We start from the raw sequence: 20,349 nt of genomic DNA, 5'->3' as shown, positions 1-20,349 counted from the left end.
TAGAGAAGTAAACATGCTTAAACAGCACTGGAGGTGCTATAATCTACCCCAGAAAGACTGTAAGCTTTTCTAATGTCCTTTGATGATTGGCATATTTATCAGGGAAAGGAACATGAAAAAATGAAGAAGAAAACTTGAGAAAAAAAAAAGGGATGTGTTAGCTAAGTATTTAATTAGTACTGTATTTATAATCTTACTCTGCAAATTCTGATAAGTGAAATTTCTCAATGTCACTTCTGCAGTTTCAGCAGAATCAGGTTCTAAATATTATTTTTCAAAAGTATTTCAAGAATTATCAATTATTTTGCTGTACATAATGCCATGTAATGTCATAGTGGATATCAGGTTTCCTGTTTTACCATTTTAAGAAGCTCCATTGTTATATAACTGACCTTCAAAATAAAAAATCTTCCAAAAACACACAATGCTTTCCATATTTTAGGATTTAAGGTTCATATTCCACGAATCATATTTTTCCTTGAATTTTAAAAATACTTTAAATAAATAATTAATTAAATTAATACTTAATTAACCAACAAAAACAATCAAAGAAAGTTAGTTTTCTTCTTGCTGTGATAAAAAGGAGGCCAGAAAAACTCTGTCCCTGAAGATAACTGCTTCACAATTTGAGACATCACAGAAGAGTATGCAATTCCAGAGGGAAAGTGTGAGGGTAAGGAAAGTTGCTTTTGTTTCTTTCAGATCTTAATTACAGCTTTTAATACCAAGAACCTAAAGAACTAGACACTTTGATATTTTTGAGGCAAAAAATGCCCTGGCTGTTCCCAGATGCATAAATTGTCTGAATGGAAATTCTCTATGGACAAGATAAGTTTTATTTCTTGGAGAAACAATGCATCCATTAAAGGTGTATCAGTATTTTTATCACATTGGGAAAAACTTTCTTAACCCAGTGGTCAACGTGACATCAAAACAAGAAAATAAAAAGTAATTTTGTTAGTTGATGTCCTAGCTAGGTTCCAGTTTGATTTCAAATTTTCTGTTAATAATTCTCATGTGAATGCTTTTCAACTTATCAAAGGCTGATGACACAAACTAACAGAATTTATATTTTTATAAAGCATTGCCTTTCACTGGTGTTTCCAACAGATCTTTTCTTTATCTTTAATTCTGAAAAAAATGTGTGCAGGAGGTGGAGAACCTGTTTGTGATTCTCTCAGCAATTCTGCATCTCGGAGACATTCGCTTTACGTCCCTGACAGATGCTGAGACAGCGTTCGTGTCAGACCTGCAGCTGCTGGAGCAAGGTCAGTAGGACACGACCTTGGAGCATCGCCTGCTTGCTCCCACAGCAGAGAAGTTGCGCTGTTCCACCGACAGATGGAAACACAATTCCAGGGAGACAAGGAAAAAAAAAAGACTTCTGAAAATTCATAACTGTGGGAAGGCAGTAGGCAGTATCTAATTCATTTGGGTGTTTTATAAATTACAGATTTTTATGGGATGAAATAAAGTGTTAGTATTGCAAATTAGCTAATTAAATGTCATATTTAATGTTATTGTTTGCAAAAAGAAATTGTACAGTGCACTTTGTGCAGGCTTGTTTTGAAATGCTTTTACACTGCTTGTCAACAGCTGAACAGTTTGCCTTGAATTGAATTCCTTAGATTCAAAATCTATCTCTTAAAAGAGACTCTTGTTTCTGTGCTTTGAAATTTGCCCTCTTGTTCACTAACAGATCTCCTCCAAGTGGCTTATGGATACAGAATGTCAATGAGTAGTATACCTTCACTCTAATACCACAGAAAGTCTGCCAAACTCTGGGGAAAGTCCTGAGTAGTCTTTGAAGGGGAAGGAAATCTGTAATGTAATGCACAGATACATTCATACTTCACAAAGTACTGATTATAATAATCTGATTTTATTTGTTCATTAATTTTGATTTCTCCTGTGGCAGCACCCTTGTCTTTAATGTTTGGATTCTTTCACTATTCAAAAAGAAATCTACAGAAGAAAATCTGTTGTAAAAAATGAAATATGGAGGTATAGCATAAATCAGTCTTCACATTTTCTTTTCCTTTCAGTGGCAGGGATGCTGCAGGTTTCACCAGATGAGCTTGCTTCAGCCTTAACAACTGATGTTCAGTATTTTAAAGGTAATCTTCTCCAAGCTTACATTCTTATAGATCAGACCTGGTGACAATTTGAGCCTTCTAATTTAAAAAATTTAAAAGCTGTCAATTTTTTTATTTCTTATTTCTTCTATGGTCCTGTAAATATTCCCTCTGAGGAATATGTAGGCTGATCTGCCATGCAGTAAATCAGACTGGGCCACTAAATTAGAAATGCCTTTGTAATATGGAACAAAGCAGTTTCACACTGTGATGCTGATGGGGCTTCTAACTTGATTAATGTTACAAAAATGTGTAAAGATAACAGATTGGATATTAATAAAGAATATTAGTCATAACTGTAATCAACAGGACTGTCTTAGGGAAAAACTCTGAAAATAATATTTTCAGTAAAATATTAGTTCTGTGTAGTACTCATACACATTTCTTTTGAACAAAGTATAAAGGCATGTATTTCCAATCTTAAAATCTTTTGAGTGTTGACTGTCTACTCATCTTGCAATGGAGGCTTCAGAAAAAAAGCTAACACCATACAAATGTTTGGCAAAGGAGAAGTAACTGTAGCTAAATTTACTGTAACTAAAATGACTTAAGAAAAAGTTTACAGCACACTTTCATCTCCATTTTCCGCTTTTTCTCTTAGGAGACACAATTGTTCGGAGGCACACTATAGAGATTGCAGATTTTTACCGGGATCTCTTGGCAAAATCTCTATATGGTCGTTTATTTAGCTTTTTAGTCAACACAATCAACTGCTACCTTCAAAATCAAGATGAGAGTGGCAGGTAGGAGTGCCATTGGAAACTATTAGGTGTTCCATTATCTGTTCAAATTCAGAACTGTAAAAGAAACATAAGTTCTTTAAATGGTGCAGTTTAATGCACACTGATAAAGTTTTAAATAATTTTGTAATAGCGTAACAGTGATGTTTGTATCTTTAAAGCACTGGCCATTCTTTCTAGCTGTTTCTACTGTAATATATTTGTTTACTTGTTTACTATATAGGGGGCCATGGTACTTTATGTGGTAATCTAGATTGGTGGTTACAATTAATAGCCTTTTAGGACTTGACAATACAGAATGAGCTAAGTCTTTCAACATGCAAAATGCTGCTTGGAGTTTTTTTAATGTAGAACATACTTGTTCTTTCTTCCCAAAACAGTGACCTTAGCACAGGATATTAAAACCAGAATTTTATTCAAAAGCCTTCAAATGAATGTTTAAACTTAACTTACTTAAATGTTCTAAGAATGTTCTCTAGGTTGGCATCTTCTAAATTTGATGCAGTTTTGCTATCCAACATGGCTTCTTGGAAAAATGAATGCTAATTAATGTGTATCAGTGGAGCAGTCAAGAAACAAATTAAAGAACAAAAAACCCGAAATCTCAGTGGAATCAAAGCAACAAACTAAGTCAGTAGACCTAATTAGATGATCATATGCCTGTGACTTAATCAAATTTCAACAGCTCATATGCTCAGCTGAGCTTTCTTAAGAACATGAAATACAAGAGGCTTGGCATTATTGGTAAATGGTAATCTACTAATGGCAGATGCAGAACTTTCATAAGTATGTTTTCTTTATATCATATCTCTATGGCTGCATAGGACAAGGTAACCTCTTTTAGAGTTTGAGGACTTCACAAGCTTATTTTTATTCCTATTCATAGACCAATTAGTGACAAATCTCTTCTATGGGTATAGCTAGGCGAAAAAGGTACAGTGCCTGAGTAACAGGTTTCTGCACCTAAAATCTGTCAGTCATTATATATACACCATCAAAGTGTCTCACTTCCTGCTGAAGTAACATGGAATGATTTTACCTGTCTGTTTGTGGCAGTAAGCTAGGGCAATTTTCCAGTCCATGGCCTAATTTGACATACTTTCTATATAATAAGGGAGGGCAGTAACATGAGGTCACAATTCTTCCTCATTCATTCCTGCGATTTTTGGAACAGAGGTTTATCTCAGTGTATGTCTGTGGCAGACAACAATCCAGCTCAGGCATTTCTAATTACAGGGAGCTTTTTTGTAGTGATTGTTAAGAAAGAAATTTAGAATTGATATATTAAAAATATTAAAATTATTTGAAATATTTTTTCAGTGTGTAATTTTACAATTTTATATTCTTTCAGAATAGGGTGTTGTGTACTTCTGCTGTTAATATAAGCCTATATTTTTTAGATATCATAGGATCTTCAAAGAATGAAAGTCAAAACTCTTTGTATGTTGTCTGCCTTGTAGTTTCCTTTTACTGCAATCACTAGGTAGAAGAGGTGAACTTTCCCTTATGAAAATATTTCTCAGTGAAAGTATTTCTACCTGTGAGAACATTTTAAGTTCCAGCTAAAACAGGACAGCTGTTTATGTAGCAGAAATGAGGAATTTGCAGTAGTCTCCTCTGACCACATATTATACCTATGCTTGAAAAGGGATAGTTCTTCATTTAGGCTGGTTATAGAAAGCTAACCAGCTCAGAATTAATTGGCAGTACTGACAAGATATACTAAATTTTATCAGGCCAAAACCAGCTTCATTCCCTTTCAAAACTTGAAACTAAGTAGCTTATTTTAAGTGGAAATAAGGTTGATTGTCTTTCACTGATATTCCAACCTTGGTCGAAGTAGCCCACATACAGTTTTGGTTTTTTTTGTTTTTGATCCAGCCTAATCATATTGTTTAGACTGGAGGAGTAAATCAAGGCATAGAATAGTTCTAGATGAAAGATGGGTTACTGCAATGAATTTATGATTAGTGGTTCAGATTTACTTAAAATACATCTGAGCAGCTCTCAGTTAGCAGCATTATATCTTCAGTTTGGTGCAGTTTTAATAAACCTCTGCTGAACGATCCACCAAAAACATGAACTTATATGACTACATAAGTCTGATACATTCCAGGCCACACTTTATTCCCCAGTTGGAAACTGAGAGAATTACTACTTCTCAGATGGGATGAAGCCTTCATCAGAAACCTGGAATAGGGTTTCTAGCTCAGTTCTCCTGTTCTGTTGTGAGGCAGTTTAGCTGTACTTCCATCACACCAGTGAGTATTTATAAAGCAATAAAATTATATTTCTTGGCTTTACTCTAAAAGAAGCATTTTTTCTTGGCATTTTTGAGGAATCTGGTTATCCATGTTTAAATTTTATGGTGGAGATACTTGATTTTGATCTTTAATAATTGATTTATATTTACTAAGAAAAAGCTTGTGACAGGTTTTAGGCAAAATAAAAGGAATTATTATCATTAGATCTAAGCAAAGGGGAGATGATTCTGTGAAACTCTTCAAAGATCAAGCTTTAAAGTATGAAGAACAGAAGATAAAAAGTGTTGCCAGAATCCAGCATATTAATTACTTTGAAATACTAATCAATAGGTATAAAGCAAGAATTTTAATGATGGTGTTAAGTAAGATAATGCATCTCTAGAAATGTTGATCTCTTCCATAAAAACTTATAATTTTGTCTATTTTTAACTAAATTATAACACCACATGCTAGTTTAGACTGGTTGCAGGATCTGAAATTTGTTTACTTTATTCATTCTGATAGTATTTTTAAAGAATCGACTGTGGAGAAATTATTTTGCTATAATTGGCCCCTAGAGTGGAATTAGAGGAAAGCTAATAACATTTCTCACAAGTGCTTATAATTTTTTTTAAATTATTGATATTTATCTTCACTCATCTATATAATGATTTCCAATTCTACTATCAAAATAGTCCTGGTGAATTTCTTCCTAAGACTCTTAACTCTTCAAGGTTTCCTCTGTTTTGCTTCCATTCAGATATGTATGCTGATTTTCAGTTTTGTAGATTCATGGTTGCCTTAATGTGGCATTTTGATGTAATTGATTGCACTTTGGCAAAGTTGGATCTGGTGATCTAAATGAATAATGAAATGAGTTAAGGTAATGTTTTAACAATTCCTGACTCATTCTGCAGGAGAGCTTTTTCTTTATGGAGATTTAAGAATGTCTGTGGATTCTTGTGAAATTGTGTTTTTCATTTCTCATGGAAAACAAGCTAATTAGGTAATATGTCCCTGAGAAAATCTTGATACTGTGTTCCTTGCCTGCTAGTAAGTTTAAGGCATGTTGTTTTATCAGCTAGTTAGAAAAGATTTTCTCTATATGTAGATAAAGCCAGATAAAAAGCTGATAAATATTTTGTAGATAAAGTCTGGCTGAACAGCAGGTCCCAGAGGGCCTGGGTCTAGCTGGAGACCTCTCTCTAGGAGTCACCCTCAGGGTCCATTACTGGGCCCAATATTGTTTACCTTATTCATACATGACCTGGATGATGGGTAGATGAACCAGCAGGTTCACTGAGGACACAGAGCTGGGAGGAGTGGCCGATACCCCAGAGTGCTGTGCAGCCCTCCAGAAGGGCCTCGAGGGGCTGGAGAGATGGGCAGGGAAGAGCTGTGTGAAATTCAGCAAAAGCAGGGTCCTGCACCTGGGGAAGAACAGCCCTCTGTGCCAGGAGAGGCTGGGGCTGACCTGTGGGAAAGCAGCTCTGGGGAGAAGGACCTGGGGGTGCTGGTGGACAACCATCGGTCCATGAGCCAGCAGTGTGTCCTGGGGGCCAGGTGGGCTGATGGTGTCCTGGGGTGCATTAGGAAGAGCATTGGCAGCAGGTCCAGGGAGGTGATCCTGCCCCTCTGCTCAGCCCTGGTGAGGCCACACCAGGAGTGCTCTGGGTTCCTCAGAAGAGAGACATGGAGCTCCTGGAACAGGTCCAGTGGAGGGCTACAGAGATGATTCAGAGACTGGAGCATCTCTCTTATGAGGAAAGGCTGAGAGAGCTGGGCCTGTTTTGCCTTGGGAAGAGACAACTGAGAGGAGAACCTCATCTCACCCTATAAAATCTAAAGGGTCGGTGTCAAGAGGGTGGAGCCAGGCTCTGCTCAGTGGCACTGAGCAATATTGGAAGAGACAATGGGCAGAACCTAATGCACAGGAAGTTCCACCTGAACAGGAGGAACAACATTTTTACTGTATGGGTGATCATGCACAGCAACAGGCTGCCCAGAGATGCTGTGGAATCTCCTTCACTGGAGATATTGAAAAGCCATCTGAGTGCAGATCTGTGCCATGTGCTCTGGGATGACCCTGCTTGAGCAGGAAGGTTGGACCAGATAACCCATTGTGGTCACTTCCAGCCTGAGCCATTCTGAGATTCTTCTGTGACAGCATTACAGACAAACAGAGAAAGCTGGCATGCAGTCATGACTTCTGTCTGTACCACCAGGTCAGCCATAGATTTCTGTTGCACACAGAGCATACAGATTATTTCTAAAGAGGTAGTTTCTGAAAGCTTTTACATTCTGACTATATACTCATGCCCATCAAAATTCAAATAGTGCCAAAGATTAGCAGTAGGAATACTTAGTTGGGCAATGGAAGGCCTTCAGATATCTCATTCACAAAACTCTTAGCATATCATCTGATTTATACAACAAGATATTCTGGAATAGATATCTTCCTAACTTCAGGAAAAAAAAATCAGAAAATAAACCCTAAAATATTTATTTATCTATTACTGAACTCAGCAGAAGGGTGCTGGGAATGCAGGAAGGAGGGAAAGGAACTACCTATTCAGAACCTGAACCCACAGCATAATGAGAATTGTTTCTATATGTGGAGGTAGAGAGGTCTTTAAAACAGACAAAATATGAAACATCTAATATAATTTGGCGCATAATAGCATAATTTGAAATATGCTTAATTCTGGATAATTTCCAGTGTTTCATTTAACTAGATAATGACATTTTTTAAAGCACAGAACAAATTTTGCTTGAAAGAGCTGAGGAAGAATATGTGCTACTAATGAAAGAGCTATAGATTTTGAGTCCACTGGAAAATATACTTCTTCTTTCCTGCCATAACTGTCAAGCCACTCAAAAAAAATGTCTGTCAGATATGGAGCCAGTGTTTCCTTCTGTTGCGTCCAGCCACCATCTCTATGTGCACCATCTCTATCTGCACCACTCACACCTGGGTAAATTAAAAGAAAAATTACAGTTGTTGATCAAGATACCTGAGAGACATGGCAGTGACACCAAATCTCAGCAACAGTTTCAGAACATTGAAAAATCTCCCTCAAACATTTAAGAAACAAATTTTGTTTGGTAACTGTTTGAGATGAAGAACAACATATCCAACTGGAAGTATTCAGACTATTCCCTTCAAGAAATGTGTTTGTGGCAACAGGTATAATCTGTTCCCCTGGGAAAACGGAGGGCTTTTTAATTAGGATTCTGAAGGACCTCATTTGAAGGCTAGGCTATATACTTAATCTGATCAGAGAAATATTTCCTCATTAATCAGTATCACTTCCAGTATATCCAGATCAGACCTAAGCCTTCCTCATTACTGGCAGCAGTTGGAGGAAGAGCAAGAACTGTTATATCTTGGGCAGATTAAAAGACACATAAGATCACCCTCCCCCAACAGATTCATCTCACTGCTCTTTGCTGGCAAAGAGTTGGTTGCAAAAGATAAAAAAATGAATTAATTCCATGGATTTTGGAGCTAAAACCCATCTGCAATTAAATAAAAGTGAATGAATAACATTCTGTAGGTTTGTCTGAAGCACTGGATCAGATGTATTGTAAAGGGAGTTCTGTTCACCTTGGCAGGAATGGCAAATGGCTTGAGAACATCTCTTGATGAATGGCAAGATGTCTGCCAGAGTGGTGGATTAGGATATCTTCTGGATGTGTATTGTCTTTAGGAGTTGCTGGGAATTTTTATGTAGTTTCTTTATAATACAATTGTTAAGTGTACAAGATTAAAAAGGTGTTTCTAGTCTATAAGGATATCTTTACAGAAATGTTCTGAGGAAAAAAGGCTAAGTTGGAGACATAGTAAAATATTGTAACCTGAAATGCTGTTTTGTGTATCAGAAAACCAAAAAAACTTATAGTGAATGTCCATGTTTGGTATTTTTTTAAGTATTTACACCTGTGTGCTGATATAAGAGATAAAAAAAAGTTCTTCAAACATCAGCAAATTCTTTTTTTCTACTTCATATTCTACTTTATATTCTGGGAAATATTTTCAAACTTGAAATCAAAGTCTCAGTCCCAATTGAAACCATAGTTCTTTTAGTTATACATATTAAATATCTGAAATATAATGAAGAAATGTGTCAGTGATGATTAGTAACCATAAAATAAGAAAATAAGGAAATATTTGAGAAAAAAAAAGTGCCTTTTTTCTAATATTTGTTCTTTTAGACCCTAGTGACATGTCCTTTCATTTGTTAACATGGAATCATTCATGCTTTATTTTGCCTTGGGAATCTCTGCTATGATTATTTAAGGAAAGTAATTTTGCTGGAATTAATATGATTGACAGCTAGCCAGTAAAAAGATTTATGGACCTTCCTTCTGGCAAGAAAAGTGATATGGAAAAGAGAAAGACAAGAAGAAAGATTAAAAGAGCAAAGTAGTTTGCAATCACATATAAAGGAATGCTTTTAATTTGGATATTGTGTTGTCAGTTGTTATTTAGTTTTCAAAATCTGAACAATAATTTAATACAGAAAATTACTGTCATGGTTGAAGAGATTTGGCACATAAATAGCACAATGTAATAGTAAAATGTCACTGTTGTAGAAGATACAGAGCCTAGTGCTGTTATACTTGCCCCGCAGGCAAGATATTAATTATGTAAAACCTCTAGCTCTTTTAATGTGGTGCATGTCCTAATAATACTAGACCAAAATTATCAAGAGGAGTTCATAAAAACACTGAGACTACATGTTTTTCTGTCAAAAAATACATCTCCATTATATTTGCAAGCCAATATATTTGCCACAAATATCACAGTTTTGATAAGGAATGCACTAAGGCTTTTACCCAGAGTTTTGGAAGCTAGGATCAGGTTCCTATTTTTCTGACATTTAATAATTCATTAAGTCAGTTTGTATTGGTCTTTACTTAATGCAAATGTTTATATATTCCTTGAGGGAAAGTAAGAGAGACTAATTTGACAAAATAAGAGTCACAGACTCAACAGAGATGTAAACAATCCAGTCTCAAATTATTAATTGAATCAGTCAGAGAAGTGATAAGCTGTTTTGTCTGTATTAAGTAGTTCTCAAAAATTATAAAATATAATGCAATATTTCAGCTGTTGTACAATGCTACACAGCTGTTCATGTTTTGCCTTCCTATAAGGAAGGCTACATACAAATGGGGGAAAAAATGAAAATTTAAAAAAAAAAGAGTGAAAATCTGCAAAGTATTCTGAAATTTCAAGCTTCTCATTTTTTCCCCAAAACAAATTTAAATAACATAATTATTCTGGATTTTCAATATTCATTTCTCTGAGGTAGTTCGTTTTTAAAATTTTAATTTTTCTTTCTATAAACTGACAGGTTTCATTAAAAACTAGTTCTGACGAGAAATGTACACTCCCCATCTCTAATCAGGAGCAGTTGTGAATGAGGCTTACATTTTAAAACCCAGTTTAAATTGCATTCATTGCTAGAGATGGATGTGGTGATACAGCTTTATGCTTTTTCTTGTAGAAATTCCCTGGGAGGCTAATCAACCTCCCGATAACCTCCCCTGCCCAACAAAGCCATTCTGGACTAGATTTATTATGTAACAATCTATGTCTGACATTTATGCACACAGCCATTCCTGTGACAATCAGGAGTGCATTGAACTAGTCTGCTTTTGAAATGAAGACAAACTTCTTGGGCATGATTTCTGACAAAGGCTCTGCTTGCCCCTGAGAATTGTTTTTCCAAGCTTGTTTTATACTATGCATTTTTTTTCAAATTATTTCACTTTGTTTGTTTGCTATACAGGAATTTATTTTGAGGGCTGGATCCTCATCAAATGGCATGATAGAGGGTTACAATGACTGCAATGGAGCCATATTAATGTACTTCAACAGTGGTTCACCTTTTTCTCTTTTACATCTATAGCCTAATACTCACAGAGCTTTAGACATAGAGGAAACCTGGATTATGGAGAAAAAAATATGGAAGGATCTCAGAACAAGCAGTCTGCAATATTATTGTTGCAAAGTAGGCAACAGAATATTCCAAAATATTCATTTTGCTCACTGCAGTGAATTTAGTTTCCTTTCCAGATCAGGCTTACAATGACTCAGTCCAAAGTACAGAATAGTAACACCTCTGTCCTTTTCCCAATTCTTCTGTCCAAATCCTAGGTGACTGCTCTACCCTGATGCTTCCACTCCTTCCATTTGGCCACAATAAAATCCCTTCCCTCAATGCATGCAGTTACACACAACAAATTAGATGCAACGTCAGGAACTACTCATTTATACGGAGAAGGAACATCTGCCTTCTTCAGGCCTGACCCCTGACTTTCTTTCCCCTGGGACATGTAACCTCTTGGGCAGCCTGAACCCAAAAATTCTACTTGATGCTGACACAGAGAGGACTTGTGCTTAACAGGTTTCCCTTGAAGCACATTCTATAAAAACAATTCTGGCTGCCAAAGAAATATAAATGGGAAAGAATAACTGAGTGCAGCCAGGCATTTTTGAAACATCCCCAAAATTGTTGTCCATGATGTCAGAAAATGGGTACCTATATCCTTAGAAATTAGACTTTAGTAGGTTAAGATTTTTTTCCTTCTCTTACAAATTTAGTTTTTAGGATAGCTGTTAAGGCAATCTTGAGCCCTGTTTTTTTTATTTCTGTTCAGTATGTACAGGTGGTTAGTAAAAGTTTGATTCTATTCTGTACATGGTCTGCTTGTGTATTTGATCCATGTTTTTGAAATACAGCCTGCTATTGTCCTAGAACAGAAATACTTCTGTCAGAAGCAACAGATGTATTATTCACTTGCTTGAATTCTTATTATCTGTAATATCTTTTTTTTCCCCCAGTGACCAGGTGTTTGAAATTGGAGTATTAGATATTTTTGGATTTGAAGAATTTCAAAAGAATACTTTTGAACAGGCAAGTGTGGATTGCTTTGCTGAATTTAATGTACCTGTTGTTATTTCTCTAATTAACCAGTTTTGATCAGAATATAATTATACATGAAGGTGAAAATTCTCTCTTAAAATATTTTTCCCATTATACCTATATGTGTATGTATTATATGCTGGGTTTTTTAGAGTTCTTGAAAAATTTAAAATAATATAGTAAATATCTATCGTGATTTTGAAAAGGGGTAGTATTAGCACTGAAAGACAGTCTGAGGGAAATAGTATTGTTTCTTTTCATTCTTGTGGTATTTATACTTCAACTAGATCAATGAGTAGAAGGACAATATACTGAATTGGAAGAAAGATCAAAAGGTCTTCAGATGCCTTGGAGAAAAAAATAAACTTTAAGTGCTGCATTATGCTAAGTGCCATTACTATCAGATTTACCTCTGTGTGACTTTGCAACATTTAACTTTTCAAAAAATTGAATTGCATCCATGGAAAAGAAATTAAAATTTATGTCACTTAATGCTGTAAAATCCTTTTAAATATCAAACTTTCTTTAAGATATTCACCTACCGTCAACATTAATCACGGCATACTAGAGCTCTTGGAAATTATATATTTCAGAAAGTATTAGTGACTTTACACAACACACTCAAAAGGGTGTTTAAGTTGTTGTTCATTCATTCTGTGATGCAGAGGAAGAAAATCAAACCACAGAACAAAAAATCAAAGCAGAGAAAATAATCGAGAAGGCATCAGCAGGAACAAAGGACTTACTATTGTTTAAAATTGGTTTTTGCCCCTTTGTCCCAGTCAGTCCATTGTTTTATGGCTCAGCTTCCTCCTTGTGGTGAAACAGAAGTCATAGGGCCACATCAGTTCAGCTGGTACAACAAGTTTACATTGATACCCAATTTCCAAATGTTTGAAAGCACATGATAGGTTTACCTGTACATCAAAAAAGCATGTAAGAATGCAATGAAATAAATTCCAGTTTCCCTTTCACAAAATTCTTTTTGCTGTTACAGTTCTACTTTGCTTGAACATTTGCTGGATCAAGGACTCTTCCTGTGTACAAATAATTTACTCATTGTGAATGCCACCTTCAGGGGAAACTATAAAGTGAAAAATTGAAAACATTTTAACAGATGAAGTATATGAAATAAAAAAAAACTCCATAAGCCTCCTGATTAATAAGTGTGAAGTATTATATGCACTTTAAATGCTTCTCAAAAGAGAGGGGTTCATCTTGGGACTTATTGGTTATTTTCCTTCGACCCTGTTCTGCAATGTTTTTTTTGTCATGAAACTGATAAAAGGTCTGCAATTGACATCATGAAATACCATTAATTCAATTTTATGGCATAAGTAATTTTCTGCTTAATAACTGCAAAGGATACTTGAAGAGAAAATACAAGATCTACAAAAAAATAGTAAAAAGGAATTGATTACTTATGTGTAGCAAACATGATAATTTCAAAGTCATATTTGCATTTCTATTTCATTTTTTCTAAATAAATATACTTCAAGAGACACTTACTGTCCCTCCACCTGGACTGAATGCATTTTATTGAAAATTATGAAGTAATAATCTGAGTCATTATCTCAGAACGGCATTTAACTGAATTCCTGAAAAGACAGAGTAGAAGTGAGAGTTTTTTTAAATGAACTCTATAATGGAGATAACATATCTGATTCCTGAAGTGGTGGGTTCTAGTATCAGTGAAGAGAAGCAGTTTGTATCTCCATGTGGTACATATAATCATGCAGACTTACCCCAAACAGCCTGAACTTCAAAGCTGGAGGTCTCTAGCAATCTAGTCTAGTTCTGGGTTCTGCCAGGGCCTGTTAACCCTAACAATAAACAGTCTAGTTAGCCCAGATAGGGTCCTCATGCAGAACATTGCATCATGTCTGCAAACATGCCCAGTGTCAAGGCCTGTGACTGTAGAATATTAGCATTAAATGTTACAACCAGACAATAGTGGAGTCATAACAATTATTTTTAAATCACATTTAGATTAGCATATTCTAAAATTAATTTTTTTTTTCAAATTAGTGTATTATAAGGCATTTTTTGTGATATCTGTTTTCCTGGTTTCTTGGAAAAAAAATATGACTGTTTTCAATAAAAATTTAAACCTCTTGACTGCCCAAAACTGGTGACATTGAAAGTAGCTGTGGAAATCTTTCTAAAGCTTTATATCAGGCTGGTAGATAGACAGTTTGAGATCATAATTAAGAGAGTAATAAGATAGTAAATCACATGTCAATTTTAATAAATCGTGCTTGAAGATGGTTCTGGCAAACAGAGATGGAAAAAATGGGTAGAATAACTTGTTTACTCTGTTGTATGTTTTGGAAGGACAAGGCATTAGAGTATTAAAATATCAAAGTCAAGTGAAGAATTGGTCTAGGAACAACTCATGAGCAATGCAAAGGAAGACAACCGTTAAAGGACTAGAAAAGTAAGATGAATTATGCCCATCACCAAGAATGTGATAAATTCTGCAGGCAAAACTATGTGGTTGACAGATTGTAGAGAAAAAACTTTTATAGGCCATTATAAATCAGAAGGCATTAGAAGTTAAAAAACATTATTGTTTCCCTTGTATGACTGTAGAAAAGTTATATCATGTAACTTTTGTAAGTGAGGGTGAGTAAGGTAAGACTTTTAAGGGTGAGTATTGGTAAGACTTTATTGTATAGAACATGCATGATATAAGAGCAAAAATGGGACATGTAATTCTAAAATAAAAGCAAATAATTGTGAAATAAGCAATAGTGAGAGGAGTTTTGATTTTTGGTATGAAACTTAAAAGCTGAAAGGCAGGGAACACTGTTTTTAGAAGGCACAATCTGAAGGAGTCTTTGCTCAATAAAGCCTGAAAGCTTCTCAATCACCAGGACTCAGTGAGTTACTGCTTTTACTGCTCATCAGCTGAGCTATGGTAAATGACTACAGTTCACTTTTAGTTCACCCTAATAACAATTTACAATCACTTCCTAGCAGTGATCATTAGCTTGGGAACAGCATTTTCCTGGAGCAGTTGCATACCTGCTGTGCCAGAAGAGCTTTGTATACAACCACACTGGAACATGGTCAGAAGTGAGCACAATTTCTCTTTCCTATTCTGTAGGGAAATGGCCTTCATTTTGTGGTCATTTCAGGAAATAGAGTGCTCTACCAAAAATACAAATGGTAGTTTCTGGTGTTAATTCAATGTTTTCTCAGACTTCCCTGTTTGAGAGGGAATCTATTTGTTTACAGTTTATTCTGCACCCCTCTAAGACTAGATGTCTGCTTCTCTTCTAGCAGAAATTAAAACTAGGTGGGATCTTATTCATGGGTCCTTCACAGCACGACTCCAAATAGTACAGTCAAGGAATGCTACAACCTTCATACTTATGATAGTATATTTTTGACCACAAACTCATGATCAATGAATATAAGAAGCAATAATCAGGATAGATAGTTGACTGTACCAATTTCCCCCAGCTGTATCTAAGAAAACTGTATTGTATAAGATAAACCAGACATTAGAGGAGAAAGAGTAGCTTTTCTTCCCCCTGTCTGTAGAAGGTCAGGTCTTTCTACAGAAATGGAAGTCTGTAGTTGTAGATTCATCATAAAGAACAATAATAAAATAAAGTCCAATTGTCCAAAAATGGACAATGCTAGTAGTCTTTTCTGTCTGATATAGAATTCAAATGAGAAACTGAAGAATGTATTTAGCTCTCGCTAAATTATTTATTTAGCTCTTGCTAAATTATTTTTTTAGCTCTTGCATGGTATTTTGTATCTGTAGGCCTCTCAAGTTTTGCGGTAGAAAGTATCTACATATTATTCTTTTTATAGGAAATATAAGGCATTTATCTAAATTAGTACTGCAGGTCACTGGAGCAGTCAAGTGTCTCTTAAATCCCATTCAACTCCAAACCCATTAAAGTACATGCACATTATCTCTGTGATGCTCTGGGAGAGGCACAGCTTCCATGGAAGCTCTGTGCAGCACATCTCCTGCAACAGGAGCCAGCTGGCCCTGAGAGCACAGAGCATTGCCTGCCCCACTCAGAACTCTACTTCAGTCACTATGGTGAAGCAGAAGAGGTCATAGAACCCAGCTGTGTTGGAATTTTCACGTATGTTTATTAGGTGTGGTAGATTTTAACTTCTTGGCATGATATTTCTATGGTTAACTCTGCTGACACTACATTTTTGTCACATAACATTTCCTAGCCAAAACAACCTTAACAGATTATTTTACATTAAATTGCATTGTCTCAGCCATTAGACTGCTTCAAGCTGTCTAAACGTAAGGTCATGTTGTCTATTTTGAAGGTGGATGGATATGAATAGACAAAAGTTACATGATACAACTTTTCTACAGTCATTGTTGCCTCAGTGATTGTAGATGGGAAGTCACACACAGGTTTTTACATTTGGACAGTTTGAAAGAGCATTTAAAGATTTTGTTTTATACAGAAGAAATCAACCTTCTTTGGTTTTGCCTATCCAGAGCAGAGATGGAAGTTGCTGTGTGCCTCTTTGGAATAGGCAGCTGCTGGTGCACACTGAGCTCTATTACTATGTAGGGACTTAATGCAGAACCTTCCACTGCAGTTCCCAGTGCTGGAGTATTCCTTATTCCCTATAGGATGATGGAAAGTGCTATGTTAATTCAGTTTTTAACAAGGAAATATGACATGGTATTTTTAAGTCAGAGTTTTCCTAGCCTCCATACACAGGAAGGTTTGAACAACCTCGTTGTGGAGCAGTGAGGTCCAGGTGATCCTTGGCACCAGGGAGCCAGGCAATAGGAGGAGCCAGAGGATGGCCATGCCCTCCATGCTGGGCAGCATCCCTGGAGCCAGGGCTGGTAACAGGGCCTGTCAGCAGCCCCAGCCTGGCAAGCAGCCAGTTGGAGAAAGCTGGAAGCTGGCACTGCCGTGGCATCACCTGGGACTGAGCTCACCAGCAAGAAGTGGATGGGGGCCCCAGGAAAAGCTGAACAGGGCTGTAAAAGCCTATTTCCTCCCTCAGGGGCCTGGCCATCCTGTGTTTTACTTTCTTCCTCAGTCCAGTTCCTGAGGAGCTTACACGCTTCATGGCCTTTGTCAGGGTGTACTCCTCCCTCTTCCCTCTTAGAATCTTTGGTCTTCTTCCCAGTGCGCACATTTTTTTGTTTATGCAGGACACTATTGCCTGTCCAGTGTTATTTTTTACAGAAGACTTTTTGTAGCCAAAAATAAAATAGTTTGTCTCAAACTGGGATTCCCAGCTCAGTTCAGTTTGTGATTGATCGGTGAAATTCTGCACAACATTTAATTGATATACATACTTACTTTTCCACAGTAGCACCCTTTTTTATCCCATGGTACTTAGTTTCTGGCCAGCATTATGAGTGAAAAAATAATTTAGAACAGTTTCAGTTTCAGAACAATTCCAAACTCTTTCAGGGAGAGATTGTTGTTACCATGGTTTTTTGTTAGCTTGGTTGTTTAATATTTTCATGTCTACAAAAAGTCAGTGGGGGACTATTCCAGTTTGTATTGAAATAGTCCCTTTTCTGAGGGGCATTTCAGACACTCCTTTGTAGAAGGCTTCTCAGGTGACGTCTACTTGTAGCAAAGTTTCAGTATAGCACCAGGCTCTCTTTTACATCATTTGAGGAACACAAATCAGGTAATGGCAACTGATCCCAGAGATGACATGGAGTCCCAGTGAATTAAAGATCTTCTGACAGAGGTAGGACTATGTCTGAATTTGTGTTGGAGCTGTATGGGGAAAAAGAAATCTGTGTTAGATCCTGTTAGTCCTATAGGCAAAGGATAAAATACAATGGTTCTGGTTTTGTTATCAATTCCTTAGAAATATTCTGATAGGTACTATACATAAAGAAAAGGATGTTGAAATGTTTTGGGTAGCAGATTCAAAAGGGAACACCATTCAAGATACTTCTAAGAAATAAGTGTTAAGCTTAGGTTTAAAAATATTTTCTGCGTCCAGCCTCAGAAAAAAGATTATTCTGTGTTTCATTATCTTAGAAATTACATTTTTGAGAAATGCTAGAGCACTTCCTTGCAGGTTAAATTTGCCATTGTTACTCCATCATCTCAACCCATAAATTAGGGCCTGATAGATGTGTTGAAGTGACAGCTGTTAGCTGTACTCCATGCTCTGAATACACATTCCTTGGGAGAGTTAATCTTTCTGCATGACCAAAGGATGTAAATGAGCTTTCCAAAGGGTCTTTGCATCCATCTTTCACTCATTGATTGACAGTCACCAAGTTTGCTTTCCACAGATTTCCTTCTTTGGCAATGCGTTTTTCAAATAGACATAAGACCCTGAAAATTGAATAGAGTGAAAAGCAGGAAAATTTCATTAGTCATGGGGGCTTTTCTGTCTTCAAAGCACAGTACAATTTTGGTATTACCTAAATTTTAATTTGGAGTGTACTTAGTGGTACTAACTGTTCAAATGTGATGAAAGAAGAGAGACCAAGCTAATGCTGTCTAATGTGATGAATACTTACTGCTTTTACTAAATGCCACTGTATTAGTTTCCAAAATCTAAAATTTGAGTGGTGGTGTAAGTTATGGTTGTTTTGGTTAAGGTTTTTTTTTTGTCTTGTTTTTTAATTTTTTTTTAATACTTGAACAAATTTTTTTCTTCTAAAAATATTCTGAAAGGACTTCTCAGAGAAGACAGACAAATATATGGTGTATTTATTTTCATTGAGATGTGAGAGTGAGTTAATGTTAAAAGTTAAAAGATTGGTAGAAAGAGAACTACTTAGAAGACATAATATGGAGTCCATAAGATGCCTATCAAGAACAGTTTAACAATATTTAATGATAAGAAGTACCATGGGTAATGTCGAGCAATGCTGCTAGTTAAGCAAATATAGTTCATAAAGTTCACCAAATATTTGTTTTAGGTAAGATTCTATTTGAGTGGTTTTTGTTCTTAATTACTGTTATATTTCAGTTAATTTACATGAGTACAGTTAAATACATGTTTAAAAATGTGATTCTATGAACTTTTCAAATCTTTGGACAGAAAGTAATTTTTTATGTAATAGTTAGAAGACTTGAAAGAAAAGAATTTGGGTTTGCAAAGCCAGTTTAGTTCATATTCATCCCATTTCTACATTTCAGCTGCTCTAACTATTACATCAACCTGTGCCAAGGTTTTAATTTGAAACGTTCATTTCATTACCTTTTCCCAGCAGGTTGTATAAAACACTGAAATGGAGAAAGAACCGATGAGAATGCGTTGCTTTCCAGCAGCCCCTGGCTGTCTCCTGGTTCTCGTTCTGCAGAGCTGTCTCAGCCACTGCTCTGGAGAGAACAGATCAGAACTCTGGGGCAGTTTGTACTTCCTACAAGTACTTGAGCTGCTCTCTGCCCTGGTCTGCAGTACCTTGTGGCATTGTGGCAAGTCTGCCAGTCTGGGTGACAATGGTGCTCATGTTGCTAAGAAGCACCTCAGTGTATGCCATAATACACTGGTTGGTAGAATTTAAAAATTTGGTTTTTTCTTTACCATCTATAAATGTTTTAACAAATTACTATTCCTTTTATTTTGATACTTAAAACCAATGCTGTTTATCAGATCTTTATAAGACGCGTCTAAGACAATCTTTCCTTCATCTCAAATTGTGTAGTTCAATAATTTTGCTGCACAGTCAGCTTTCAAATAATTTCTTAATGCATTTTAAGAGATTGGCTCATGATAAAAAAGTAAGCTTGACTTTATAGGGATTTTGACAGCTTTTCTTATTGTAGAACACACCTTTGTAAAGTTGAATGACCTGGTTCTCTAAATAAATCATCTGCAAATAAAGATGTATACAGCATGCATCATTTTAAGGCTTTACCATATTCTGCTAAGTGTAAGCTTGTCTGCCTTATAAAATAATGTTAACAGGCTTCTGGAAAAATTTTGTAATTAGAATTCCAGAAGTGATCAGTAAAGCACAGCTTTCCTGCCACAGAGTTAAAAAAGCTGTCTTTTCCATAAAATAAGTAGATACTGGAAGTCAGTTGTATACTTCTATTGTTAATAAGATAACAATCTGAATGTTTATAAATCCCACTTTAAAGAAATATTGCTTTTATTTGAGGCTGTCTTTTGTTTGCACTGTCATGCATTAGTAAAGACAGTTAATAGATATTTGGTAGTAAAATGAGCTTTGTCTCATTTCTTCTGGCTGTTTTTCACACTAGTCTATTTTATTGTATAGCAAGTACAAGTTTGCTATGCTAACAGGAGGTGTTAATGGAAAATTCAGGCAACTCTTACGCATTACTTGGGCTCT

The 20,349-nt window shown here is 36.0% G+C and overlaps 1 protein-coding gene across 8 annotated transcripts in view; it reads left to right on the top strand.

Moving 5' to 3' along the window:
• Window positions 1-20,349, top strand: part of MYO16 (myosin XVI) — a 356,263-nt gene that overhangs the window by 230,799 nt on the left and 105,115 nt on the right. For all 8 annotated transcript variants that reach the window (XM_030280385.4, XM_072933685.1, XM_030280401.4 and 5 more), the window contains exons 18-21: window positions 1,151-1,268; window positions 2,046-2,117; window positions 2,737-2,878; window positions 11,972-12,044. In XM_030280385.4, coding sequence (XP_030136245.2) covers window positions 1,151-1,268; window positions 2,046-2,117; window positions 2,737-2,878; window positions 11,972-12,044 — 405 coding nt within the window. The remainder of the gene's footprint in view (window positions 1-1,150; window positions 1,269-2,045; window positions 2,118-2,736; window positions 2,879-11,971; window positions 12,045-20,349) is intronic.

This window comes from Taeniopygia guttata, chromosome 1 (genome assembly GCF_048771995.1).
Source record: "Taeniopygia guttata chromosome 1, bTaeGut7.mat, whole genome shotgun sequence".
Lineage (NCBI taxonomy): Eukaryota > Metazoa > Chordata > Aves > Passeriformes > Estrildidae > Taeniopygia > Taeniopygia guttata.
This window is presented reverse-complemented; position numbering and strand designations above follow the sequence as displayed.